The sequence below is a fragment of the Ranitomeya variabilis genome, chromosome 2, assembly GCF_051348905.1.
Source record: "Ranitomeya variabilis isolate aRanVar5 chromosome 2, aRanVar5.hap1, whole genome shotgun sequence".
NCBI lineage: Eukaryota > Metazoa > Chordata > Amphibia > Anura > Dendrobatidae > Ranitomeya > Ranitomeya variabilis.
The window spans coordinates 244,336,344-244,360,859 of NC_135233.1; the positions used below are offsets into that span (position 1 = coordinate 244,336,344).

At 45.0% G+C, this 24,516-nt stretch overlaps 1 protein-coding gene across 4 annotated transcripts in view; it reads left to right on the plus strand.

Moving 5' to 3' along the window:
- Window positions 1-24,516, plus strand: part of KCNT1 (potassium sodium-activated channel subfamily T member 1) — a 360,049-nt gene that overhangs the window by 150,519 nt on the left and 185,014 nt on the right. For 2 of the 4 annotated variants that reach the window (XM_077284353.1, XM_077284354.1), the window contains exon 2: window positions 16,946-17,089. In XM_077284353.1, coding sequence (XP_077140468.1) covers window positions 16,946-17,089 — 144 coding nt within the window. Of the gene's footprint in view, window positions 1-16,479; window positions 16,596-16,682; window positions 16,808-16,945; window positions 17,090-24,516 lie in introns of those variants that run through there. The other 2 variants (XM_077284356.1, XM_077284358.1) reach the window with 2 other exon arrangements.

Genomic DNA, 24,516 nt, shown 5'->3' on the forward strand with positions numbered 1-24,516 from the left:
GCATCGACCGATGGGACTACAAGTCCCATCGGGCTCTGCCTGCAACAGTGACAGTCAGCGACACATTAGCCAATGATGGCACAGTAGTAATCCCATCATCCGGCTAATGTGTTGAATGTAAAAAAAACACACACACATATACAGTACATACATAGAACACACATACAGGACATGCGATGACATGCACCATGTGACAACATGCAGCATGCGAAATGTGACATGAGACATAAGACAACAAGCGCCATGCGACAAAATGCGCCATGTGACATCATGCAACATGCAGCATGGGACATGTGACATGCTACATGTGATGACATGCGCCATGCGAAGACATGCAGCATGCGGCGCCATGCAACATCATGCGACATGCAGCATGTGACAACATGCGAGGACATGCAGCATGCAACGACATGCAGCATGCGACGCCATGCGACATGCGCCATGCGATGACATGCGACATGTGACAACATGCGACATGCGACGACATGCAGCAAGCGACATGTGACAACATGTGCCATGCGACAACATGCGCCATGCGACGAAATGCGCCATGCGACGAAATGCGACATGTGACATCATGCAGCATGCAACATGCGACATGTGACAACATGCGATGACATGCAGCATGTGCCATGCGACGACATGTGCCATGCGACGACATGCTCCATGCGACGACATGCAGCATGTGACATCATGCGACATGCCACATACAGTACATACATACAGTACATACATACAACATACATATAGACATACAGTACATACTCACCATCACTTGTCACTTTGTTCCCCCGAAGCCAGTGTCATCTGTAAAAAATATTAAAATAGTAAACAAACAATATACTCCCTGATCCGCAGAAATCCAATTAAAACGAGTGTCCCTCGACGATCTCCTGTGGAGGGCAGGAGCATCAGCTGATGACCGCTCTCCAGGGGCTCCAGGAACACAATGAGGGGAGGAAGGTATCCTTCCACAATGTATTCCCCACAATGTATTCCTACGCCCCTGTGAAAAAATAGCCACACAGCTTTTTGCCATAAAGTGAGACCAGTGAACTATAGTAACCTCAGTGATGCACTGCAGGAGCCATTGTCTCCTGTCAGTGTGTCACTGAGGGTCCTATAGAGCAGTGACATCACCCGATGTCACTGTTCTATAGGGGAGATCATCGTGGGACACTCGTTATTAATTGGACTACGGCGGACAGGTAGTATACGGTTTATTATTTTACGTTTTTTGCAGGCGCTGAAGTATGGTAAGTTTGGTTAAATGAAGAATAATAAAATACTTTTTTCCTAATGTGTGCGTGTTTTATTAACCCTTTATTACTATTGGATTAATAACGGATAGGTGTCTTATTGACGCCACTCCGTTATTAACCCGGCTTAATGTCACCTACGATAGCAAGGTGACATTAACTCCTTATTACCCCATATCCCACCGCTACACGGGAGTGGGAAGAGAGCGGCTAAGTGCCAGAATTGGTGCATCTTACAGATGCGCCATTTCTGGGGCAGCTGCGGGCTGGTATTTGTAGCCGGGGAGGGGACCAATATCCATGGCTCCTCTCTAGGCTATGAATATCAGCCCGCAGCTGTCTGCGTAGCCTTTCTGGCTATAAAATATAGGGGGACCCCACGTCATTTTTTTTTGGGGATCCCTCTTTTTTAATAGCCAGTAAAGGCTACGCAGACAGCTGCGGGCTGATATTCATAGCAGGCTACAAATATTGGCCCCCGGCCGTCGGCTTTCCCCCACTGGCGCAGAAAATTGCGCGGGAGCCCACGCCATTTTTTATTTAATTTTTTTTTTACTGAAACATATTGTTCATTAACCCCTTTCTGCCAGCTGACGGAATAGTACGTCAGCTGGCAGTATCCCCCGCTTTGAGGTGGGCTTCGCGGTGAGCCCACTGCAAAGCCGCAACATGTCAGCTGTTTTCAATACAAAAAAAAAATGTACATGATCGCTAAACGGCATAGCGAGAAAAAAAAATCAAAAGACAAAATTAAGTTTTTTTGGTCGCCGCGACACTGCATTAAAATGCAATAATGGGCGATCTAAAGAACGTATCTGCACAAAAGTGGTATCATTAAAAACGTCAGCTCGGCGCGCAAAAAATTAGCCCCCACCCGACCCGATATCTCAGAACGTATAGACGCTACGGGTATCGGAAAATGGCGCAATTATTTTATTTCTTTTTAGCAAACTTTGGATTTTTTTTTCACCACTTAGATAAAAAATAACCTAGACATGTTTGGTGTCTATGAATTTGCAATGACCTGGAAAATCATAATGGCAGGTCAGTTTTAGGCACACGATGCAGATTTGGGTGCAGAATTTTCTGCACAAAATCTGCATCTCCTTGCAGAAAATGCAGCTGCGTTTTGGATGCATTTTTTTCACGTTTTTTTTCCATGTTTTTTGCGCGGTTTTGATGCGGGTTTTTCGTGTGGTTTTGATGCAGTTCTTGGTGCGGTTTTTGTTGCGGTTTTTGTGTGTTTTTTTGTGCGCTTTTGTATGCGTTTTTGAAAGCTAAATAAAGATGTATTATTGAACAAAAAAAAACGATTTGTGATGTCATTATTGTCCAACCCACACTCAATTACACACAGATAGATAGACATATAGATGATAGATGAAATGGATAGACAGATCTACATATAGATAGATCTATAGATGCATACATCTATCTATTCATATATCTATCTATAGATATATCTGGATAGATATATCTATTGATAGATGTATGGATAGTGTAGGGTGCGTGTCCACTGTCCACTGTCCGGATTACATCCGAATGAGCTGCAGATTGGATGCTGCGTACTTGTAGTCCCATCGGATGATGCCTGCACACACACCCCAAAAGACCCCCCGCATAGCCCCGCACACATCCGAACAGCCTGCAGACCCCGCACACACCCGAACAGTCCCGCACACATCCGAACAGCCCACGGACCCCGCACACACCTGAACAGTCCCGCACACATCCGAACAGCCCACATACCCCGCACACACCCGAACAGTCCCGCACAGCGCCGCACACATCCGAACAGCCTGCAGACCCCGCACACACCCGAACAGTCCCGCACACATCCGAACAGCCCACAGACTCCGCACACACCCGAACAGTCCGCAGACCCCACCCGCACACACATACACGCACACCGTCACCGCCCACACACTTCCCTCCTCCCGAACTGCAGCGTTTCTCGGACCCACATCCGCATCTAAACTGCACATCTTTTTTACATCTGCGATTTTGCTTTTGCAATTTCATCGCAGTTTGACTTTTTTCACATTTTCTGTTACACGACATAGTAAAACCAACGGTGTTGTTCAAAAGTAGAACTTGTCCCGCCAAAGATAAGCCCTCACATGGCCATATTGATGGAAAAATGATGGCTCTGGATAGAAGGGGAGCGATAAACGAAAACAAAAAAGCTCCAGGGGTGAAGGGGTTTAGAAACATGGATATGGACATATCTATGGAAATAGACATAGATATATCTGTATGTATTCATCTATCTGTCTGTCTGTCTGTCTGTCTATCTAGCTAGCTATCTGTGTGTAATGGAGTGTGGGTTGGACAAATGTAAAAGAGGAAGTTGGACAGAAATTACATCACAAATCTGTTTGAAGATAGAGGGGGGAGAGGAGGGAGGGGTTGGGGTGTGTTTTGGAGTGGGTGTGCCAGGTGCAGAGTTACAGGCGAGTGCAATGCATCATGGAACTTGTAGTATTAGAGCACAGTAAGTCAGGAGAAAGGAAGTTGTCGATTAACCCTATGAGAGCTGGATCCAGCACTGAAGATGTGCTGCTACAGCATGATAAAAGGTAATATTGCTAAAATAAAGACAGTGGATGTTTTCAGTGGCACATAATAGCAAGATTTATGAAAAAAAAAAAATGTTTATTGTAGTGGACAACTTCTTTAAGTATGATCTGTCTTGACCGGCTTTGAAAAAAGAGGTGGCCGCTCATGCACAGCCTTCTCCATTCTCTTCTCTGCTAGGTCTAAGAACAGCTGGGCCGGCATGCTTGGCTATTTTTCCTAGAAGTATATGGAAGGAGTACAAGAAGGGACTGATTTCTTGATACGGGTGCAGGTTCAAGAGGTGGGACCTGCATCTTGAAAATGTAATGCCCTTTGCATGAGAGCATAAAGATTGGGCATGTTGAAGTCCCACATGCCCAACCCATCTTTTCCCTGAAATTTCCAGTCGGTTAAATGTCTGGACACCCTCATGCACTCCAATGGTCCCACTAAAGTGAAGAGGTTCAGCTGACAGTATGTTAGCTGGGCACTAGACTTGCAAACATCTCCTATATTTGCAGGAAACGAGACTATACCGCAGTATATGGTAAGCCACGTGTCTGTATGAGCAGTCTAGCTCCTATAAGAACATGTATATACGCCGTTTTCTCTGGGGGTGACAGGAAAGTCTGTCTGACCAAAAGGAAAAAAAATCCCCTAATTTCCACCTCTTGACGGTGCTCAAAAGTGATGTTCCCTTAATCAATAGAATCATATCCTCAGAGATATAGTCCACAGCTTTGGTTTGGTGACAGGTGGGCACCTATGGGGGCAAAATTAATCCCGGATGTACATAATTAACATTGCTTTACTAATTACACTGATCTGATTATCAGTTACAATCTAAGGCTACTTTCACACTAGCGTTAACTGCAAACCGTCTCAAAACGTCTTTTTTGCCGAAAGAACGGATGCGTCAAAAAAGTGAAAAACGGTGACAAACGTATGCCACGCATACAGCATTTCGATGGATCCGTCGCAAATCCGCTAAACGTTTCCGTCGAAAATACTGGATGCGTTGCATCCGTTGCATCCGTTTTTACCATCCGTTGCATCCATTTTTCCGACGGATCCGTTTTTAAAATGGGAGGCTCCCAAATTTGAATGGCTACTGGAAAATATGGAAAACTATATAGTTACTGTTTTTACAGCCCATCTTTGTGGGTTTTAGTTTTGTGGCAGCGATGGAAGGTGTTCTTGGGAGGATTGCTAGTTTGGTTACCGACGTTATCTTTGAGACGAATCGCCTGGATATCATTGTGCGGGAGAAGGAGGCGGCAGCGGAAAGGCGTAGGATGCTTCTGCAGCAACGGAGACGGAGACGACTGTGGATTCATCCGATTAATGAACTACGGATGACCCGGGGTGTCCAGTCCACTCTGTACCTGGAGTTGCGGCACAATCCACACAAATTCCACAATTACGTGCGGATGAGGATGGAACATTTCGACTTTTTGCTTCAAAAACTGGAGGATGTCATCCGAAGGCAGGACACAAGGATGAGGCTTGCCATCACACCGGCGGAGCGGCTGATGGTGACCCTGCGGTAAGCCTCTTTTTTTAATTTCATTGCTGATATTTAATGTTATATTACATGCTGCAGACAATACTGCACTGACATATTGCGCACTATTTTCTGCAGCATGTAATTTTTGTTTTGTTTGCGGCCATTCCACTTTTTTTAATGTCATTGCTCATATTGAATGTCCTATAACAGACTGCAGAAAATACTGCGTTGAAATATTGCGTTGCATTTTCAGTATTTTTTTTTGGGGGGGGGGTTTGTTGACATGCAACTGCTTTTTTTTCTGTGATTGCTGATATTGAATGTTATATTACATGCTGCAGACAATACTGCGCTGGCATACTGCGCACTATTTTCTGCAGCATGTACCGTATTTTCCGGCGTATAAGACGACTTTTTAACCCCCGAAAATCTTCTTAAAAGTCGGGGGTCGTCTTATACGCCGGGAATCGTCTTGTACGCCGGTGTATATGGTGGGTGGGGAGGGGGAGTGATCCTGATGACGAGGGGGCGTCTCACAGGAAAGTGAGTAATCCCCATTACCTTATCCTAGCGGTGCAGCGTGGGGGTGTCAGTGCTGGCCGGGAGCGGCGGCAGCTGCTGTGTTCTGGTGCGGCGGCTCCTCTTCTGTGTGGGGCCTCTGTGCTGTGCGGTGGCGGCGGCAGCGGCGTATCTTTATCCAGTTGGGGCTCCTCCGGCATCTCCTTAGCCCTGGAGGCCCCGCCGCAACTCCATCGGTGCAATGTGGTGGCCTCCGGGAAAATGGCCGCTGCTCAGATTCAGATCTCGTGTCCCGAGATTTCGGGACGAGATCTGAATCTGAGCAGCGGCCATTTTCCCGGAGGCCACCGCATCGCACCTATTGAGCTGCCTCCGGGAAAATGGCCGCTGCATTGCACCGATGGAGTTGCGGCGGGGCCTCCAGGGCTAAGGAGATGCCGGAGGAGCCCCAACTGGATAAAGATATACCGCCGCCACCGCCACCGCACAGCACAGAGGCCCCACACAGAAGAGGAGCCGCCGCACCAGAGCACAGCAGCCGCCGCACCAGAGCACAGCAGCCGCCGCCGCCACTCCCAGCACTGAGACCCCCACGCTGCACCGCTACGATAAGGTAATGGGGGATACTCACTTTCCTGTGAGACGCCCCCTCGTCATCAGGATCACTCCCCCCCCCCCCCAAAAGGCACATATTCACCGGCCCTATAAGACGACATAGGGTGTATAAGAAGACCCCCGACTTTTAAGAAGATTTTATATTTTAACTGGTAAAGTTGGGGGGTCGTCTTATACGCCCAGTCGTCTTATACGCCGGAAAATACGGTAATTTTGGTTTTCTTTGCGGCCATTCCACTGCTTTTTTACATCGGTTCCATGCAGGTTTTATTGTGTGTCCCGTCCTAAAAAAAAAATTCACAGTGCCATTTATTGAAACTTTTTGGTCTGTGCAATTTTTTTCTAACATTTTTTTTTTTTTTTTTTTAAGTTTCCTAGCTACTGGTGAATCGATGACTTCGCTCCATTACAAATTCAGGCTGGGCATTTCCACTATTTCAGGAATAGTGAAGGAGACATGTCGGGCTATTAGGGACACTTTACAGCCGGAGTATATCCCCCAACCATCCATGGAAATCTGGTTGAGAAGTGCCGAACAGTTTCAGCAATTTAGCAATTTCCCAAATTGTGTGGGTGCAGTTGACGGGAAACATATAAGGATTGCGAAACCGGCAGGAACAGGATCGGAGTACTATAATTACAAGAAGTATTTCTCCATCTTTCTTATGGCTATTGCAGACGCCAACTGCAAGTTCCTTGCCGTGGACATAGGAGCGTATGGACGGTCCAACGATTCGCAAGTTTTTAAAAACTCACCAATGGGTCGTTGCCTTTATGGAGAGAGCTACGATTTCCCGTCAGCCAGACCACTGCCAGGAACAAGTGAACCAGCCATGGAATATGTCTGTGTAGGTGATGAAGCCTTTCAACTGTCGCCGCACCTACTGAAACCGTATAGTAGCCGGAACTTAACCCGTACCAAGCGGGTATTTAATTACCGGCTTACTAGGGCACGAAGAGTAGTGGAGTGTTCCTTTGGCATATTGACGGCGAAGTGGCGAGTTCTGCTGACGGCAATCAAACTGAAAACCACAACTATAGACGAGGTTGTTAAAGCCTGTGTGGTGCTCCACAACTTTGTCCTTTCAAAGGAGCCCGTTTCCTTGGATGACGAAGAGTTGGAGACCACCTTGTGGGACTACCGCAGCAGCTCGGTTCGCTCTACAGGTTCTGTAACAAGGATGAGGGACCAGTTTGCGGATTATTTTATGTCACCTGTCGGGCGGATCCCATGGCAAGACATCATTGTGTGACCTGTTTTCCTTGTGTTTTGTTTATGTAAAAAATGTGTTTCTCCCAAAACAAAAAAAAAAAAAAAAAAGGCCCAAAAGCGTTGTTTTCTTGCTAGTAAAACCAATATGTTATACCTTTCACACGTCTGGTGTTTGTTTTTATTTTACCTTTTTTATTTATATTACCTTAATGAATCCACATACACACAAAGACTAGAATTTAAATCAGAGAAAAATTTATTTTAACTTTTTTTTAAAAAATATTTTTTTTTTTTTGCCAAAAAAAGATTTTTTATTTTCCAATTTTTTTTTTTAAAAAAATTTGCACATTTTTGTAAGTAATATTTACATTAACATTTAAAATAAATTTTTACAATTCTTCAAAGTGTGGGGTGGAGATACGAGGGGAGGAGGGGCAGGAAGGTTGGACCACGTCGATAGGTGGGGAAACCCTACTTGTTTGGGGTGCAGTGGAAGGGGGGGTAAAACCAGTAGGCTGACCAGAGGGGGGTGGTGTTGGGGTAGGGGGAATACTTACTGGGGAAGGTAAGCTGGGCAAGGAAGAAAACAGTGGGGAATGAATTTGGTTTGGGGGCCGGGATGGGTATGGGGACTGGGTTGGGTATTGTGACTGGGTTGGGTAGTGGGACTGGGTTGGGTAGTGGGACTGGCGTGGGGTTTGTGGCTGGGTTTGGTAATGGTGCTGGTGTGGGGATTGGGGCTGGGTTTGGTAATGGGGCTGGTGTGGGGATTGGGGCTGGGTTTGGTAATGGGGCTGGTGTGGGTATTGGGGCTGGGTTTGGTAATGGGGGGTATGGTGTGGAAATGGGGCCTGGGGTGGGGCATGGTGTGGAAATGGGGCCTGGGGTGGGATTGTAGTGGATGTGTGGGTAGATTCGGGTTCATTAAGGGCCTTCATTAGAGCATTATGGCAGGTATTCATTACCCGCATCTGTTGCTGAAGAGAAAGCTTCTCCATGCTCCTGAGCATGGATTGAAAAAAAAGATTGGCCGGAGACTGACTTACATCTGAATGCAGCCTATCCAAGCGACTGCTGGTTTCATGGCTGCTTTCACTGATGCGTGATTGCACCATGTTGAAACCAGCAGTCACTTGCTCTCCCAAAATCTTGAAAGAGCTTTGGAAGGATGCATTTTCCTGACCCCTCTGTCGCTGCCGCCACGAACCTAATGGTGGTCTCGAGGTGGCAGGATCAGAGGGGTGGGGTAAAGGAAACGCTATCTGTTCAGCATCAGATGCGAGCAATGAAGGCTGCAATAATGCTCCACTGCTTGGGGCAGATGAGGTGGAGGGGACAGAGGGGTCAGAGAGGGGTCAGTGGTGTGGGGCCTACCGACGTGGCCCTCAGTGGCGGATTCAGGAGGGATCGCTCCAGAGGGTGCAGAGGAAGATGCAGGCGCCCGGTGGCTGGAGAAGGTGCTGTGAAAGAAAAAACAAAAGAAATTTATATATTGATATGAAAAAGCCCTGACTGAAACCAAACTAAGTTAGACAGGTTAACATGGTTATTAGTGGACTGTAGAATACTTACACTCTACTCAGCATGGTTCGCCTCAGGAAGGAGAGGGCAGGGCCGTGTTTATATTTGCTCCTCTTCCTTCCTGCTGAGCCACTCGGGGCCTGCATCTCCTCGTTAAATTCCCTCTTAAAGCGATCCCTCAGTGACCGCCACCGCTTCCTAACCTTTCCACCTGTGAAGACAAGAATGAAAAGAAAAAAAAAAAAAAATTGGTAAATGCAATACATTACAGTCAGCGCAAAACATCACTGAAAAGTGAATACTTACATAGTTTGCTCTGCTGCTGTGGATGAAGGTCCTCCCACCTTGGAAAGATGTTACGACACACTTCATCCCAGAGCCGACGGGTGACACCGGTATCGGCATGGCTGCGGTCAGCCATGTTCCTCAGCGGCTCCCGCTCGCGAACCTCCTCAATGAGACAGTCGATATCTATGTCGTCATCAAAGTCGTCGGCGGGAGCACGCTGTGAAGCCTGTGCAAAAAAAGAAGAAGAAAAACAAACAAATTAGTACACTGAAACACTAAAGTACCAATAGAATCCCCCTCCAAAAAAAATACTCACTGATGGCCGACCGCGGCGACGATTACGCCGACTCTGGGAGCGTCTGGGAGGACCTTCACGATTTGCTGACTGGTCAGCAGCAGCAGTGGCAGGAGACTGAAATAAAGGAAACAAATTCTCTGTAATGTAGGCATGTTTTCGGTGTTTAGTTATGTATGAAAATCTGTTTTGTGTATGGTGCAGTGTGATGTGCGAAGCAACTGTTTCACCACTACTTACACTTGGTTCCTCCTCCACTTGCATCTCTCCACCCATCTCGCCCCCTTCTGACAGCTCCTCATCTGATTCAGCTTCCTGTTGAAACATAATTTATGCATGTAGTGATCCACAAAAATGTAAATTTAAAAAAACAAAAACATTTTTTGTGTTAAGTTACCGATACACGCTGTTGCTGTGGAGGACGGCTGTCAGAAGAGGACATTGTTCCTGTGTCTTGCTGCGGCTGTGGTCCTGGTGGGCAAGGCAGGCAGCGGCTGTGGTCTTGGTCCTGGTGGTCAAGGCAGGCAGCGGCTGTGGTCCTGGTGTATCTGTAAGTTAAAAAGACACTTGCAATCTGCTCTACACATTGAAGTAGCAGATTGGGGGTCTTCAAAACTTACTTTTAACAATTGTTGGTCCTGGTCCTGGTGGGCAAGGCAGGCAGCGGTTGTGGTCCTGGTGGGCAAGGCAGGCAGCGGCTGTGGTCTTGGTCCTGGTGGTCAAGGCAGGCAGCGGCTGTGGTCCTGGTGTATCTGTAAGTTAAAAAGACACTTGCAATCTGCTCTACACATTGAAGTAGCAGATTGGGGGTCTTCAAAACTTACTTTTAACAATTGTTGGTCCTGGTCCTGGTGGGCAAGGCAGGCAGCGGCTGTGGTCCTGGTGGGCAAGGCAGGCAGCGGCTGTGGTCTTGGTCCTAGTGGTCAAGGCAGGCAGCGGCTGTGGTCCTGGTGTATCTGTAAGTTAAAAAGACACTTGCAATCTGCTCTACACAATTGAAGTAGCAGATTGGGGGTCTTCAAAACTTACTTTTCAAGATTTGTGGCTGTGGTCCTGGTGGGCTTGCCTGGTGGGCTGGTCCTGGTATGGAACACAGGTGGGTGCTATGGACCTGGTCCCTGGTGTATCTATAATAAGTATAATGGATTTATAGTTAGACCACCCCCTAAACTAGGTAATGTTTTAATAAACACCCTGCTAAAATGATGTGAGAAAAGTTCATTAAATGTGAACACCAAAACCCAAAAACAGGTGCACGGTATACCATTCATTTCCATGTGCCAAAAAAAATATTTTTAAATGTGAACCCACCATGTAAACATATATTTACCGCATTTTATTTTCAAAAATCACCTCCCCCAAAAAACCTTTAAGTGTAACCTTTATTAAAAAAAAAAGCCCTCAACCAACTCTGTATTGCATGTGTAACCATTGGTACATACACCAGTTTTAAATTTTCCTTTCTGAAATGATACTACGGACATTTTTGTAACAAACATTTTATTATTTTCTTTTTTTTTCTCTCTTTTTTTTTTTCTTATCACAATTAGGCCGGCGTCACACTTGGCGTAAGACAATACGCCACGTATTATACGTCCGTACTACGGCCGTAATAAGGAGAAATGTTCCCAAAATAGTGATCCGTAGTCAGGGTGTGTCAGCGTATTTTGCGCATGGCATCCTCCGTATGTAATCCGTATGGCATCCGTACTGCGAGATTTTCGCGCAGGCTTGCAAAACCGACATCTAATGGATTTATGTGCTCAAATGTTCGGGAAAACATATATACAGTATATATATATATATATATATATATGTCATTGTGACACATATATATATATATATTCTGTATTTAGATTTCAATCAGCGCGATATCTGTGAACAGCCGGTAATTCAATTGCCGGCTTCTCATTTCTCCTGCACAAACCCGACAGGATATGAGACATGGTTTACATACAGTAAACCATCTCATATCCCCCTTTTTTTTGCATATTCCACACTACTAATGTTAGTAGTGTGTATGTGCAAAATTTCAGCGCTGTAGCTGCTAAAATAAAGGGTTAAATGGCGGAAAAAATTGGCGTGGGCTCCCGCGCAATTTTCTCCGCCAGAGCGGTAAAGCCAGTGACTGAGGGCAGATATTAATAGCCAGGAGAGGGTCCATGGATATTGGCCCCCCCTGGCTACAAACATCTGCCCCCAGCCACCCCAGAAAAGGCACATCTGGAAGATGCGCCTATTCTGGCACTTGGCCACTCTCTTCCCATTCCCGTGTAGCGGTGGGATATGGGGTAATGAAGGGTTAATGCCACCTTGCTATTGGAAGGTGACATTAAGCCAGATTAATGATGGAGAGGCGTCAATTATGACACCTATCCATTATTAATCCAATTGTAGGAAAGGGTTAAAAAACACACACACACATGATTTAAAAGTATTTTAATGAAATAAACACAGCGGTTGTTGTAATAATTTATTGTTCTCTCAAATCCATTTGCAGTCCCTCGCTTGGCAACATAATAAACGCACAAGATACATACCTTCTGATGTACTGTCAGGTCCAACGATGTAATCCATCTGAAGGGGTTAACTAATATTACAGGCAGGAGCCCTGCTACAATGCAGCTGTGCTCCGTGCTTGTAATTCCCCTGCGAATGAATGAAATGTAGGTCATTGACCTACATTTCATTCATTCGCGGTGAGGCGCCCTCTGGTGGATATTCTCATGAACTGCAGTCTGGGAACTTTTTCCCACGCTCCAGGTCATATGAGGACATCCACCAGAGGGCGCCTCACCGCGAATGAATGAAATGTAGGTCAATGACCTACATTTCATTCATTCGCAGGGGAATTACAAGCACGGAGCACAGCTGCATTATAGCAGGGCTCCTGCCTGTAATATTAGTTAACCCCTTCAGATGGATTACATCGTTGGACCTGACAGTACATCAGAAGGTATGTATCTTGTGCGTTTATTATGTTGCCAAGCGAGGGACTGCAAATGGATTGAGAGAACAATAAATTATTACAACAACCGCTGTGTTTATTTCATTAAAATACTTTTCAATCATGTGTGTGTGTTTTTTAACCCTTTCCTACAATTGGATTAATAATGGATAGGTGTCATAATTGACGCCTCTCCATCATTAATCTGGCTTAATGTCACCTTCCAATAGCAAGGTGGCATTAACCCTTCATTACCCCATATCCCACCGCTACAGGGAGTGGGAAGAGAGTGGCCAAGTGCCAGAATAGGCGCATCTTCCAGATGTGCCTTTTCTGGGGTGGCTGGGGGCAGATGTTTTTAGCCACGGGGGGGCCAATATCCATGGACCCTCTCCTGGCTATTAATATCTGCCCTCAGTCACTGGCTTTACCGCTCTGGCGGAGAAAATTGCGCGGGAGCCCACGCCAATTTTTTCCGCCATTTAACCCTTTATTTTAGCAGCTACAGCGCTGAAATTTTGCACATACACACTACTAACAGTAGTGTGGAATATGCAAAAAAAAGGGGGGATATGAGATGGTTTACTGTATGTAAACCATGTCTCATATCCTGTCGGGTTTGTGCAGGAGAAATGAAAAGCCGGCAATTGAATTACCGACTTTTCACTAACACCGCTGCGTATTTCTCGCAAGTCACACTGCTGGTCCGTGTGGAATCCGTATTTTTCTCGCCCCCATAGACTTTCATTGGTGATTTTTTTGCGCAGTACGCTGACAAACGCAGCATGCTGCGATTTTGTACGGCCGTAGAAAGCCGTATAATACTGAACCGTAATATACGGCTAATAGGAGCAGCCCCATTGAGAATATTTGTGCCGTATGTTATGCGAGTTTTACGGACGTAGTTTCTGCGCTTACGTCCGTAAAACTCGCCAGTGTGACGCCGGCCTTAGGAGCAGAAATGCTCTTTATTTTAAATACAAGTACATCAACTGTGAATGGTTTCAACAGTAATAATAAAATCAACACTTTGAAATAGAAAAAAAAAAAAAAAAACACGCTCACACGTTCAAACCACAAGCTGCAGACCACTATACTTTGCAAAAATACATCCGATTAAAAAAAAAAAAAAAAAAACATTTAAACCACATGCTGCACAGACCACTATACTTAGTAAACACATCAGGAAAAGGCAATTAACCAATTAAGGCATGGACAAATGCACATGCAATCAATAAGATGCGCACTAACATGCTTGGTATGTGTCAACGTTCAGGATTGCATCAGGATTTGGTCCGGATTTTCCAGCAGTTTTTGTAATCCAAAACCAGAAGTGTAACAATTAGGAAAAGTATAATAAAAAAAAACATGCACCACTTCGGCATTTTACACCCACTCCTGGTTTTGGCGTACAAATACTGATGAAAAATCCTGACCAAATCCTGATGCAATCCTGAACGTGGACACATACCCTCCCACATGAACAGGCATAAAATTGGCGAAGGCATAATAAGGTGCAGGCACATGAAGACATACTTAAAAAGCACACAGCCATACAAAAATACACACACACACACGCACGCACGCACATAAGCTTTATGCAAATACACATATGTACAACAAAGTCAGAAAGGTGAACGCAATCAGAAGACGCATACACACACACATACACACACACGTAAAAAAGGCTGACCATCCTCCGGCTGGAGCTGCAGGTCTTCACAGTGGCTGGCATCAGGGTGGATCTGGACTCTAGCATGGCACTGGCTGGTGCAGGACGATGGCAGGCCTCAGGTTCTCTTCAGGTTTTAAGCTCTTGCTGTAGTCAGTACCTCATACACACACAAATGCACAGGCACACAGATGCACACAAAAATTGCAATACTCACACTGGCTCTATGGTGGCTGGAGTCCTTTGGCTGGCTCCTTTGGCTGGCTCCTGTGGCTGGCTCCTGTGGCTGGCTCCTGTGTCAGGCTGGGGTCTTGTGGCTGGCAGTCTTCTCTCTGGGTCTTGCTGGCAGTCTTCTCTCTGGGTCTTGCAGGCAATATGTGGGGTTGAAGGCCCAGGCCAGGTTTATATAGATTTGGGGGTGTCTGGCCAATTGGCAACAAAATCCTGCTTCTGAGCATGCTCAGTGTAAAAAAAAACGTATTGCAGCGCTGTATTGCATCGTACGACGTGTCCCGACGCATCCGTCGCTCATAGGCTTCCATTGCAGCCAACAACGTATGCCGCAGGATGCGTCGCGACACGTTTTTTAGGCGGAGACAAAAATTGTTACAATCAATGTTTTTTGCCGCCGACGTGTCGCCAAATTTCGACGCATACGTCGTAAGACGGACACGACGTATGCCAGTACGTCGCCATATGTCGCCAATACAAGTCTATGGGGAAAAAATGTATCCTGCAAAAAAATTTGCAGGATGCGTTTTTTCTGAAAAAAGACGATTTGAGACGTAATGCAGTTAACGCTAGTGTGAAAGTAGCCTAAGACGTATTGGAAACAGTCGGCAAGCTTGACAGATTAGCCCGCCTCCTATATAACAATGTAACAGTTAGTTTGTTTTTACTGGTCATAATATATTTACCTATGGACTTTCGACCTGCAAGGAATGCTGGGGGATTTTAGCTCTGAAGTATGCTGAATTGCAAATGCAGCTCTAGAATATGGTGATGTTGATTCTATCTGTGTTTTGTTGCATGGTGTCACTGATCTCTTATAATGACCTGTAATGTCCAGATCATGATACATTACCAATTTGTTATATCCTCCCAGTGACATCTATTCTGGAAGCACTGAGAGGATGAGTTGTGAATTTTCTATTTGCCCTCTTCTATTCACAAGCACGTGAGGCAGAGACATACATGTACATCCACAGTATTTATTTCACTATTTACTGAAAAAGACTGCGTCCTCAGAGTAGCATCAATGCTGTGTATTCTAGAGAACAAGAGCCACCGGAGCTGACAGCCAGAATCCCAGGAGTCCGTACTTATTCCAACAACACTGATCTACGTCCAATATATAAGCAGTACTGCATTGATAAAGGGGTCATCCTCTTCTGAGCACTAATTCACAGTTTTGTGTATACATTGCATATCCTGTACTGATCCTGACTTGCATCTTGTATTATACTCAGAGCTGCACTCACTATTCTGCTGGTGCAGTCACTGTGTACATACATTACATTACTGATCCTGAGTTACATCCTGTATTATACTGCAGAGCTGCACTCACTATTCTGCTGGTGCAGTCACTGTGTACATACATTACATTACTGATCCTGAGTTACATCCTGTATTATACTTAAGAGCTGCACTCACTATTCTGCTGGTGCAGTCACTGTGTACATACATTACTGATCCTGAGTTACATCCTGTATTATACTCCAGAGCTGCACTCACTATTCTGCTGGAGCAGTCACTGTGTACATACATTGCCTCTTCTCTTGAGTTACAGCCTTATAGGAGCTGAGATAAGCTGTTACTGGTTTGTATGATAACAGGTTCACTGTTATCAATAACATATAGCAGAACTGTGAATGCAGCTCTTGAAATATATTAATTATTATAGGATGTAATTGGCTAATCCCATAAAAGTGAAGTCCTTGACTTGTCCTCTATTCTCATGTGCTGAGCTTGGTATTGTGTGAGGATCGGTTTAGCCCCCATTCTGTGGGCTGCCGCTCGTCGGTCAGTGGTCCCAGGTTCTGTACAGCGATGCCTCCCTCGCTGCTGCTGCTCCAGGTGTCTCTGAGGTTGGATCTGCCCACAATATTGTCTTCATCCAGTATACAGCCATTGCCATATTGTACGGTGCGGCAGACATGAGCATATGGCTGCTTGGATGGGTCCAGTCCTCCAGCTCTGGGTATGATATGCTGCCCTTTAACCCTTTTTGCCAAGACGGTGTAGTGTAGCACAGCCCATGCACAGCCCCCACCCTCTCCAGGGGTTGCAATGCTTCCTCAGCTCTCCTCTCAGGCTGTCATTGCATCTCTGCTTTAGCGGCTGCATCTGCTCAGTCTGCAGAGGGGGGTGATCCCTGGTCCCTTGACATGCCTGGCACCATCTCACCCTAATGTAAGGATCAGCACCAGCGAGGGGGGCAGAGAGCGGCTGACGGCTCCCTCATGGGGGCGGCAGTGTTGTGATTTTGTGCATCTTCCAGCAAACTTCCAGTCACCACCACCACCTCCTCTTCTTCTTCTCTGTTTATAGGCTTGCACCTGACAAGAGCGGGGTCATCCTAGACATCAGCACCCTGAAAATGAATGAGCTGGAGACAGAGGTCCCTCCGCTGCCTCCAAGATACAGATTCAGGGACCTTCTGCTCGGGGACCAGACCTTCCAGAATGATGACAGGTAAGGTTGGAAAGCTGTGGGATGACAACTGACTGTAGTGGCTGTCCATGTTGCTGAACCTCCCAGAAGGAGATGAATGGTAAAAGGGGTTCTGTGTGTACCTCCGTTCAGGTTGTCCATGGCGCCGAACCTCTACTGCACCTCCTAGAAGGGTGACCGGTAAGAAGGGATCTTGTGTGTAACTATATGTGAGCTATCCATGGCACCGAACCTCTACTGCACCTCCTAGAAGGGTGATCGGTAAGAGGGGTCTTGTGTGTAACTATATGCGAGCTATCCATGGCACCTAACCTCTATTGCACCTCCTAGAGGGGGTCTTGTGTGTAACTATATGTGAGCTATCCATATTGCCAAACATCTACTGCACCTCCTAAAAGGGTGACTGGTAAGAGGGGGTCTTGTGTGTAACTATATGTGAGCTATCCATGGTGCTGAACCTCTACTGCACCTCCTAGAAGAGGGGGTCTTGTGTGTAGCTATATGGGAGCTATCCATGGTGCCAAACTTCTACTGCACCTCCTAGAAGGGTGATCGCTAAGAGGGGATCTTGTGTGTAACTATATGTGAGCTATGCATAGTGCTGAACCTCTACTGCACCTCCTAGAGGGGTGATCGGTAAGAAGGGGTCTTGTATGTAACTATATGTGTGCTATCCATGGGACCAAACCTCTACTGCACCTCCTAGATGGGTGACTGGTAAGAGGGGGTCTTGTGTGTAACTATATGTGAGCTATCCATAGTGCCAAACTTCTATTGCATCTCCTAGAGGGGTGACCGCTAAGAGGGGGTCTTGTGTGTAGCTATATGTGAGCTATCCATGTTGTCGAACATCTACTTGGACCTCCTAAAAGGGTGACCGGTAAGAGGGGGTCTTGTATGTAACTATTTGTGAGCTATCCATGGTGCTGAACCTCTACTGCACCTCCTAGAAGGTTGACCGCTAAGAGGGGGTCTTGTGTGTAGCTATATGGGAGCTATCCATAGTGCCAAACTTCTACTGCACCTCCTAGAGTGGTGACTGCTAAGAGGGGGTCTTGTGTGTAGCTATATGTGAGCTATCCATGTTGCCAAACATCTACTGCACATCCTAAAAGGGTGACCGGTAAGAGGGGGTCTTGTGTGTAGCTATATGTGAGCTATCTATGTTGCCAAACATCTACTTCACCCCCTAGAAGGGTGAACGGTAAGAGGGGGTCTTGTATGCGACAGTGGAAATTATCCATGGTGCTGATCCTCTGTTCCACCTCCAGTAGGGGATGACTGGTAAGGGGGTCTTGTAAGTGAGTATATTGGAGCTATCCATGGTGCTGATCCTCTACCACACTTCCCAAAAGAGGGTATTAAGTTCGGGGGTCTTGTATGTGATTATATTGGAGTTGAAGATGGTGCTAATCCTTTTCTGCACCTCCTAGGAGGGATGCCAAGTTAAAAGGTGTCATTTATGGCACTATATTGGAGATATCCACAGTGCTGATCTTATCCTAGAAGTGGTGACTAGTAAGAGGGGATCTTATATGTATCTAGATGGGAGCCATCAATGGTGATGCACTTCCTGGAAAGGGGTGACCGGTAAGAAGGGGACTTGTACGTGACTATATTATAGTTTACCATGGTGCTGATCCTCTCCTTCACTCCTCAAAAATGGTTGAAAAGTAAGAAGGGATCTTCTATGTGACTATGTTGGAATTATCCATGGTGCTATCATCTGCTGCACCTCTTAGAAAGGGGTGACAAGTTAGACTGGGTCCTGTATTTGACGATTTTTGAGCTATCCATCTCCTGATGAACCTTCTAGAAGGGGTGACCAGTAATATGGGGTCTTGCATGTGACTTTATTATAGTTGTCCATGGTGCTGATCCTCTCCTGCACTTCTCAAAAAAGGTGAAAACTTGGAAGGGGTCTTGTATACAACTATATTAGAGTTGTCCTTGTTGGGTTTGATGGAAGTTGAGCACCATGGACGGCTCCTTCAGCCCTACATACAGCAGTCTTGTGCACATCCTCTTTATTGATTATCTTGGGACTTCACTATCTCACCAGTTTCTCCCTTGTCTTATTAGGATGACCTTACTGCAGTCAGGACTTAAAGTGGTATTCCCATCTCCAAGATCCTATCCCAATATGTAGTAGGTGTAGTAATAATAATAATAATATTAGCAAATGCCTTCATTTAGAAATGTAGTATAGTTCTTCTGATTTGCTATGTCGCTTTACCCATGTTCAGGGCATTGTAGTAGCTTAGGTATCCATGGTTACGACCACTCATATAGTGACAGTTAGCTGTTAGTGGTCACAGTCGTCATTTTGTGGCATCAGTCCAACCCTAGGGGGAAAAGTGTGGTCTTGACCCTATTCTTTTTTTAGCAATCAATGGGGATAATGGATCATCAATCATTTCTCTGTGAAGGTTTTTAAACGTGAACCATCCCTTTAAGGGAGAGCAATCGTAGGAGTCTAGATAGAAGCATTGATGAGTCTGAAGTTTCCCTTGTCTTTGTGTCGCGTGTTTTCTTGTGAGACTCGAGGTCACAGCAGAATACTGCGTCTGTGGCGTCTGGTACAATGGAGTCAATTCTCCAGACAGTAACGTAGAAGATGATTGGACTCCGCGCCGCTGTAACTATCAATTAGAGGGTAAATGAATAGTGCAGATCTCCGGTGGGGAGCCGCGTACAACGCTCATGGTGTGTCTGGATCTGCATTCACCAGGGACAGGGATCAATACCATTCTCATATGTTTATTAGACTCCACCCCCCCCCCCCCCCAAACACCTTGGGGCCAAATAATAAAACTTGTCTGATCAGTATTTTACTTGTTAGAGCAGCAGTTATAATGCTTCAGAGCTGTTCTTCCTCTTGGAACCATAGAAAACCATTATGGATATTTTCCCATAGTATTATCCTATTTTCCTACTGAAATTACTATGGAAGGAAAAGCAGTCGGACATGTAGATGAGTGAGCGGTTATGTGGGCTCCTGGGTTCCAGCTTTTTTGACGTTTCCATTGGTGGGCCACATGTTCTAAGATCAACTGTTCTGATAAAAATTGTTGATCACGGTCATTCTGAATCGTGATGCTGGGTGAGAATAGGTGGATGAATGGGAACACCCACATTTCTGGGTGGGTCAGTGAGTTGGCAGATGGGTGAGAATAAGGTGGATGAATGGGAATATGGTTGAACATGTTGGTGGAAGGGTGATTAGATTGGTTGCTGGCTTGTCGAATAGATGGATGGATAGTTGGAAAGGTTGGTAGGTTAATGGATTGATTTATGGGTGATGGAATAGTTTGGTTTCTACATGGGTGTGTAAATGGGTTAGTTGGCAGGGTAGACGAGTGGGAGAATTAGTAGGTGGTTCTATGGATGGGTGAATAGTCTGGCAGTGGGTAAATGTGTGAAAAGGTTGGAAGTAAAATGGTGGGTAAATAGGTTGGGTGAAAAGGTTGGGTAGATTGGATGAATAGGTTGATAGGTCAGTGAATACATTAGTTGGTGATGAATAGGTTGATAGTAGATGGGTGAATAATTTAGTAATAGGTTGATTGGTAGGTGAGTGAATAAGTTGGTTGATATGTGGGAGAAGAGGTAAATTGGTTTATAGATTGGCAGTGGATTATAAGGTTGGAGAGTAAATGGATGGGTTGGTTGGTAGAACGTGCATAATGCATTTGGGTAGGTTGATTAATAAATTGGTTGGTAGGTAGATCAGTGAATGAGTTAGTTGCTAGATGGATGGGTGACTATGTTCATAGTAGATGGTTGACTAGCTTAGTGGTTGGTTGGTGGGTGATTGGTATGTGTGAGTGAATAGGTAAATGGGTAGATGAATAGATAGCAGTGGGTGAATTGGTTGGTTAGTAGAAGGTTGATGGTAAGGTTGTTGGGTAGATGGGTGATTGGGTTAAAAGAAGGTGAACAGGTTGATTGGCAGATGTGAGTGAATAGGTAAATGGGTAGATGACTAGACTGACAGTGGGGAGTCGTTTGGTTAGTAGAAGGGGATAAGGTTGTTGGGTGAATGGGTTAGTAGAAGGTTAATAGGTTGGTAGAAGGTATATGATGAGGTTATAGGTAGGTTGGTGGATGAATAGGTTGTTGGTAGGTCAGTGAATAAGTTAGTTTCTAGACACATTGGTGAATAGGTTGATAGTAAATGAGTGGCTAGCTAAGTAGTAGAAAGTGATTGATGAGGTTGGTGAGTGAATAGCTTGATTGGTGGGTGAGTGAATAAATTAGATGGAAGGTGCGTGTGTGAGTAGGTAAATGGACAGGTGAATAGACTGAGATTAGTAAACATTGGATGATAAGGTTGTTGGGTAGATGGATGAATGGCTGGGTGGATAGGTTGGTTGGTAGAAGGTAGGTGATAAGTTTGGCTAGGCAGATGGATGAATAGGTTGATGGGTGGGTAGGTCATTGAATAAGTTATGTTCAAAGAAAAAAAATATCAGCACCAGTCGACATATAGAAATTCCCTGGAAAGATGAATAGACATCCCATATGTAAAGCTACAGCGGCTGAAGGAACGGTGTTTGGTGCTCTGCATAATGTGTTTACATGTGCAATAGTGAAGAAAAACGATGCCGTATTCACCAGTTCAAATTGATGTGGACAATGTCCTTTATTCTATTCCTTAGGATTAGGACGAAGACATGATGTGCAGGCAACAGAGGCAGCGGGGAGAGGCACAGTGGACGATGGCTGGTTCACATAACAGCGCTTCAACTCCTTGATCCGTTGAAGCGTTGTTATATGAACCGGCCGTTGTCCACTCTGCCTCTCCCCACTGCCTCTGTTACCTGCACATCATGTCTCCGTCCTAATCCTAAGGAATGGAATAAAGGACTTTGTCCACATAAATTCGAACTGGTGCGTGCTGCATCTTTTTTCTTCAATATTGTACAATGAATAAGTTAGTTGCTCGACTATGGAGACTATGTTGATAGTAGATGGGTGAATAGGTTAGTAGTTGGTTGGTAGAAGGTGGTTGGTAGGTGAATAGGTCAGTAGAGGGTGGGTGATGATGAGGTATTTAGTAGGTTGATGTATAAGTTGGTAGATGGGTGAGTGGATAGATTGGTAGGTATGGGGATGGATTGAGGGGTTTGTGGGTAGATGGATGGATTCATATATTGATGGGTAGTTAGCTAATTAGGTTCAGTGGGTGGTTGAGAATGGACGGCTGGTAGATAGGTCTGTGGATTAGTGGTCAGTCTGATGGGTGGTTATACTGTGAGATGTAAGTAGAGCAGGGAAGATGTCATCCAAGACTTCTTGCTTTCTCGGCCGTAGACGTCTCATACTCCGATTTCCGCAGAGCTGCTAGTAAACACAATATCTTGCAGTTTTTTTTTTCTTTCCCTGAAGTCTCCTGGGACGTCCACAGTTTTTGAATAAACACTTAGAAGTTCTTATGTCTTATGGTGATGAGTCCGGAGAAGCCTCTGGAGACACTTTCCATAGTTCTACAGAGAGAGCGATTACAATTACTGAGATCCACCAGGCTGCGATCAAACATCCAATTATCCGGATGGCAGAGCCTCAGATCCCCTGTAACAGAAATGTGGCTGAGTGCTTCACGTCTCCCTCCTCTAATGTGTGTCTTGCTACAACTCTGTCCATTACAGCCCTGTTCATCCTGATCAACCTGATTCATAAATATAATTGAAGAACTGCAAGGACACATAAAGGTGCATCAGGCATTTTCCAAATAAAGTAAAGCAGAGCGTCAGGGTCCAGGTACTGTATGTATCACTGCATAATTGCGTAATTACCCCTATAGGGGCTGTAATGGAATGTGGCACCAGTCGTGATCACGATTTTATGGGAACAGTGATTATACTGGTGATTTGTGACAGATAAATGTGCTGTAAATCCATTAAGTTCCTATTAGTGTTGCTTCTCCCTCTATCATTTCTTGGGCTTGTAATTGATTATTACAGTACAGTGTAATATGGCGTTATTTTTAACCTTCAGGTAGTAATAGTAATGATGTTTGCACAGGCGACAACAGCAGCAGGTACTATGACCACAGAGTAAACACTGAGATGTGGCCATTATCTCTGCAGACAGGTGTTTCATATCCATCCTGATATTCTCAGATCATTACATGACAACTGAAACCTAGAGGGCAAAGCCATGAAATAACTCCTTATTACAAATGAGTTATTACAGTCAGCTGATTAGGCTTGTTCCCATGACTCCACAGTGGCAGAGAAACTTAAAGGAATACTACAGGCAAAACTTGTACACTGCATTACAGCAATTACTGGAACCGAGGGGGAGGTTCATAAGAAAGGGCTTTTCCTCTGCTTGCTCCACCCCTGCGGATCCTGCACTAGGCATAACACAGTATATCAGTGGGGTGGCCCAGCCATTTGAAAGATTTTTTTAAAAATGACTAAACTGAAGCATGACCCCGTCTATGTGCCTTTATAAAAATATAGATTCATGAGATAAACTAAGTATACCTCTTTGAATTGCATGGTTTAATGTATCTGGACATAAAAAATATCTGGCATGTGGAAGGACTTAAAATCATTAAATATAACTTCAAATAATGAACAACACAAATTACACCATATCATTATTTATTCATAAAAAACTAGGCCAAAATGACGAAGCAGCGTCTTCAAAATTAAGTACACCCCATGAATCAATAGCTTATAGAACCACCTTAAGAAGTAATAATGTGAAATAATAATTTTCTGTTTGTCTTTATCGGTCTCTCACATCGTTCTTGAGGGTTTTTTGGTTGACTGTTCTCACCACACTGCTTAAGTTCCTCAATGATTGTGGGCTGTCGTTTCTTCACCAATCTCTTAAGGTCGTGCTGCAGCTTTTCTATTGGGTTGAAGTCTGGACTGGGCTATTGCAAGATCTTGACATTTTGTTTTCCAGCTATTCCCATGTAGATTTGTGGGTTTGCTTGGGATCCTTGTCCTGTTACATGACACATTTACAGTCACATTTGACTCCAGAGGAGTTCATGGTTGACTCAATGACTGCAAAGTTGCCCAGGTCCTGTGGTTGCAAAACAAGCTCAAATCATCTCCCTCCATGCTGGACAGTTGGTATGAGGTGTTTGTGCTGATTATGCTGACATGAACTTCAATGTTTGACATGCTAACTAAAGCCCTTTAGAGTTTGAGCTTTAGCTCTTGTTTTTTTTTTCAATTTCTCTTAGCATTGTACGGTCTAATTTTGGGGTAAATTTGCGGGTTTGTTCACCACTGAGAAGATTGACAATTGTCTCAAATGTTTTCCACTTGGGAATAATCTTTTTCATTTTAGAATGATGGACTCCAAATGATTTGGTAACGGTTTTATAACCTTTCCCATATTGATAGCTAGTAGCAGTCACTTCTCTAAGATCATTGCTGCTGCATTTCCTCCTTGGGGTTGTTGTTAATATTTTCACAACC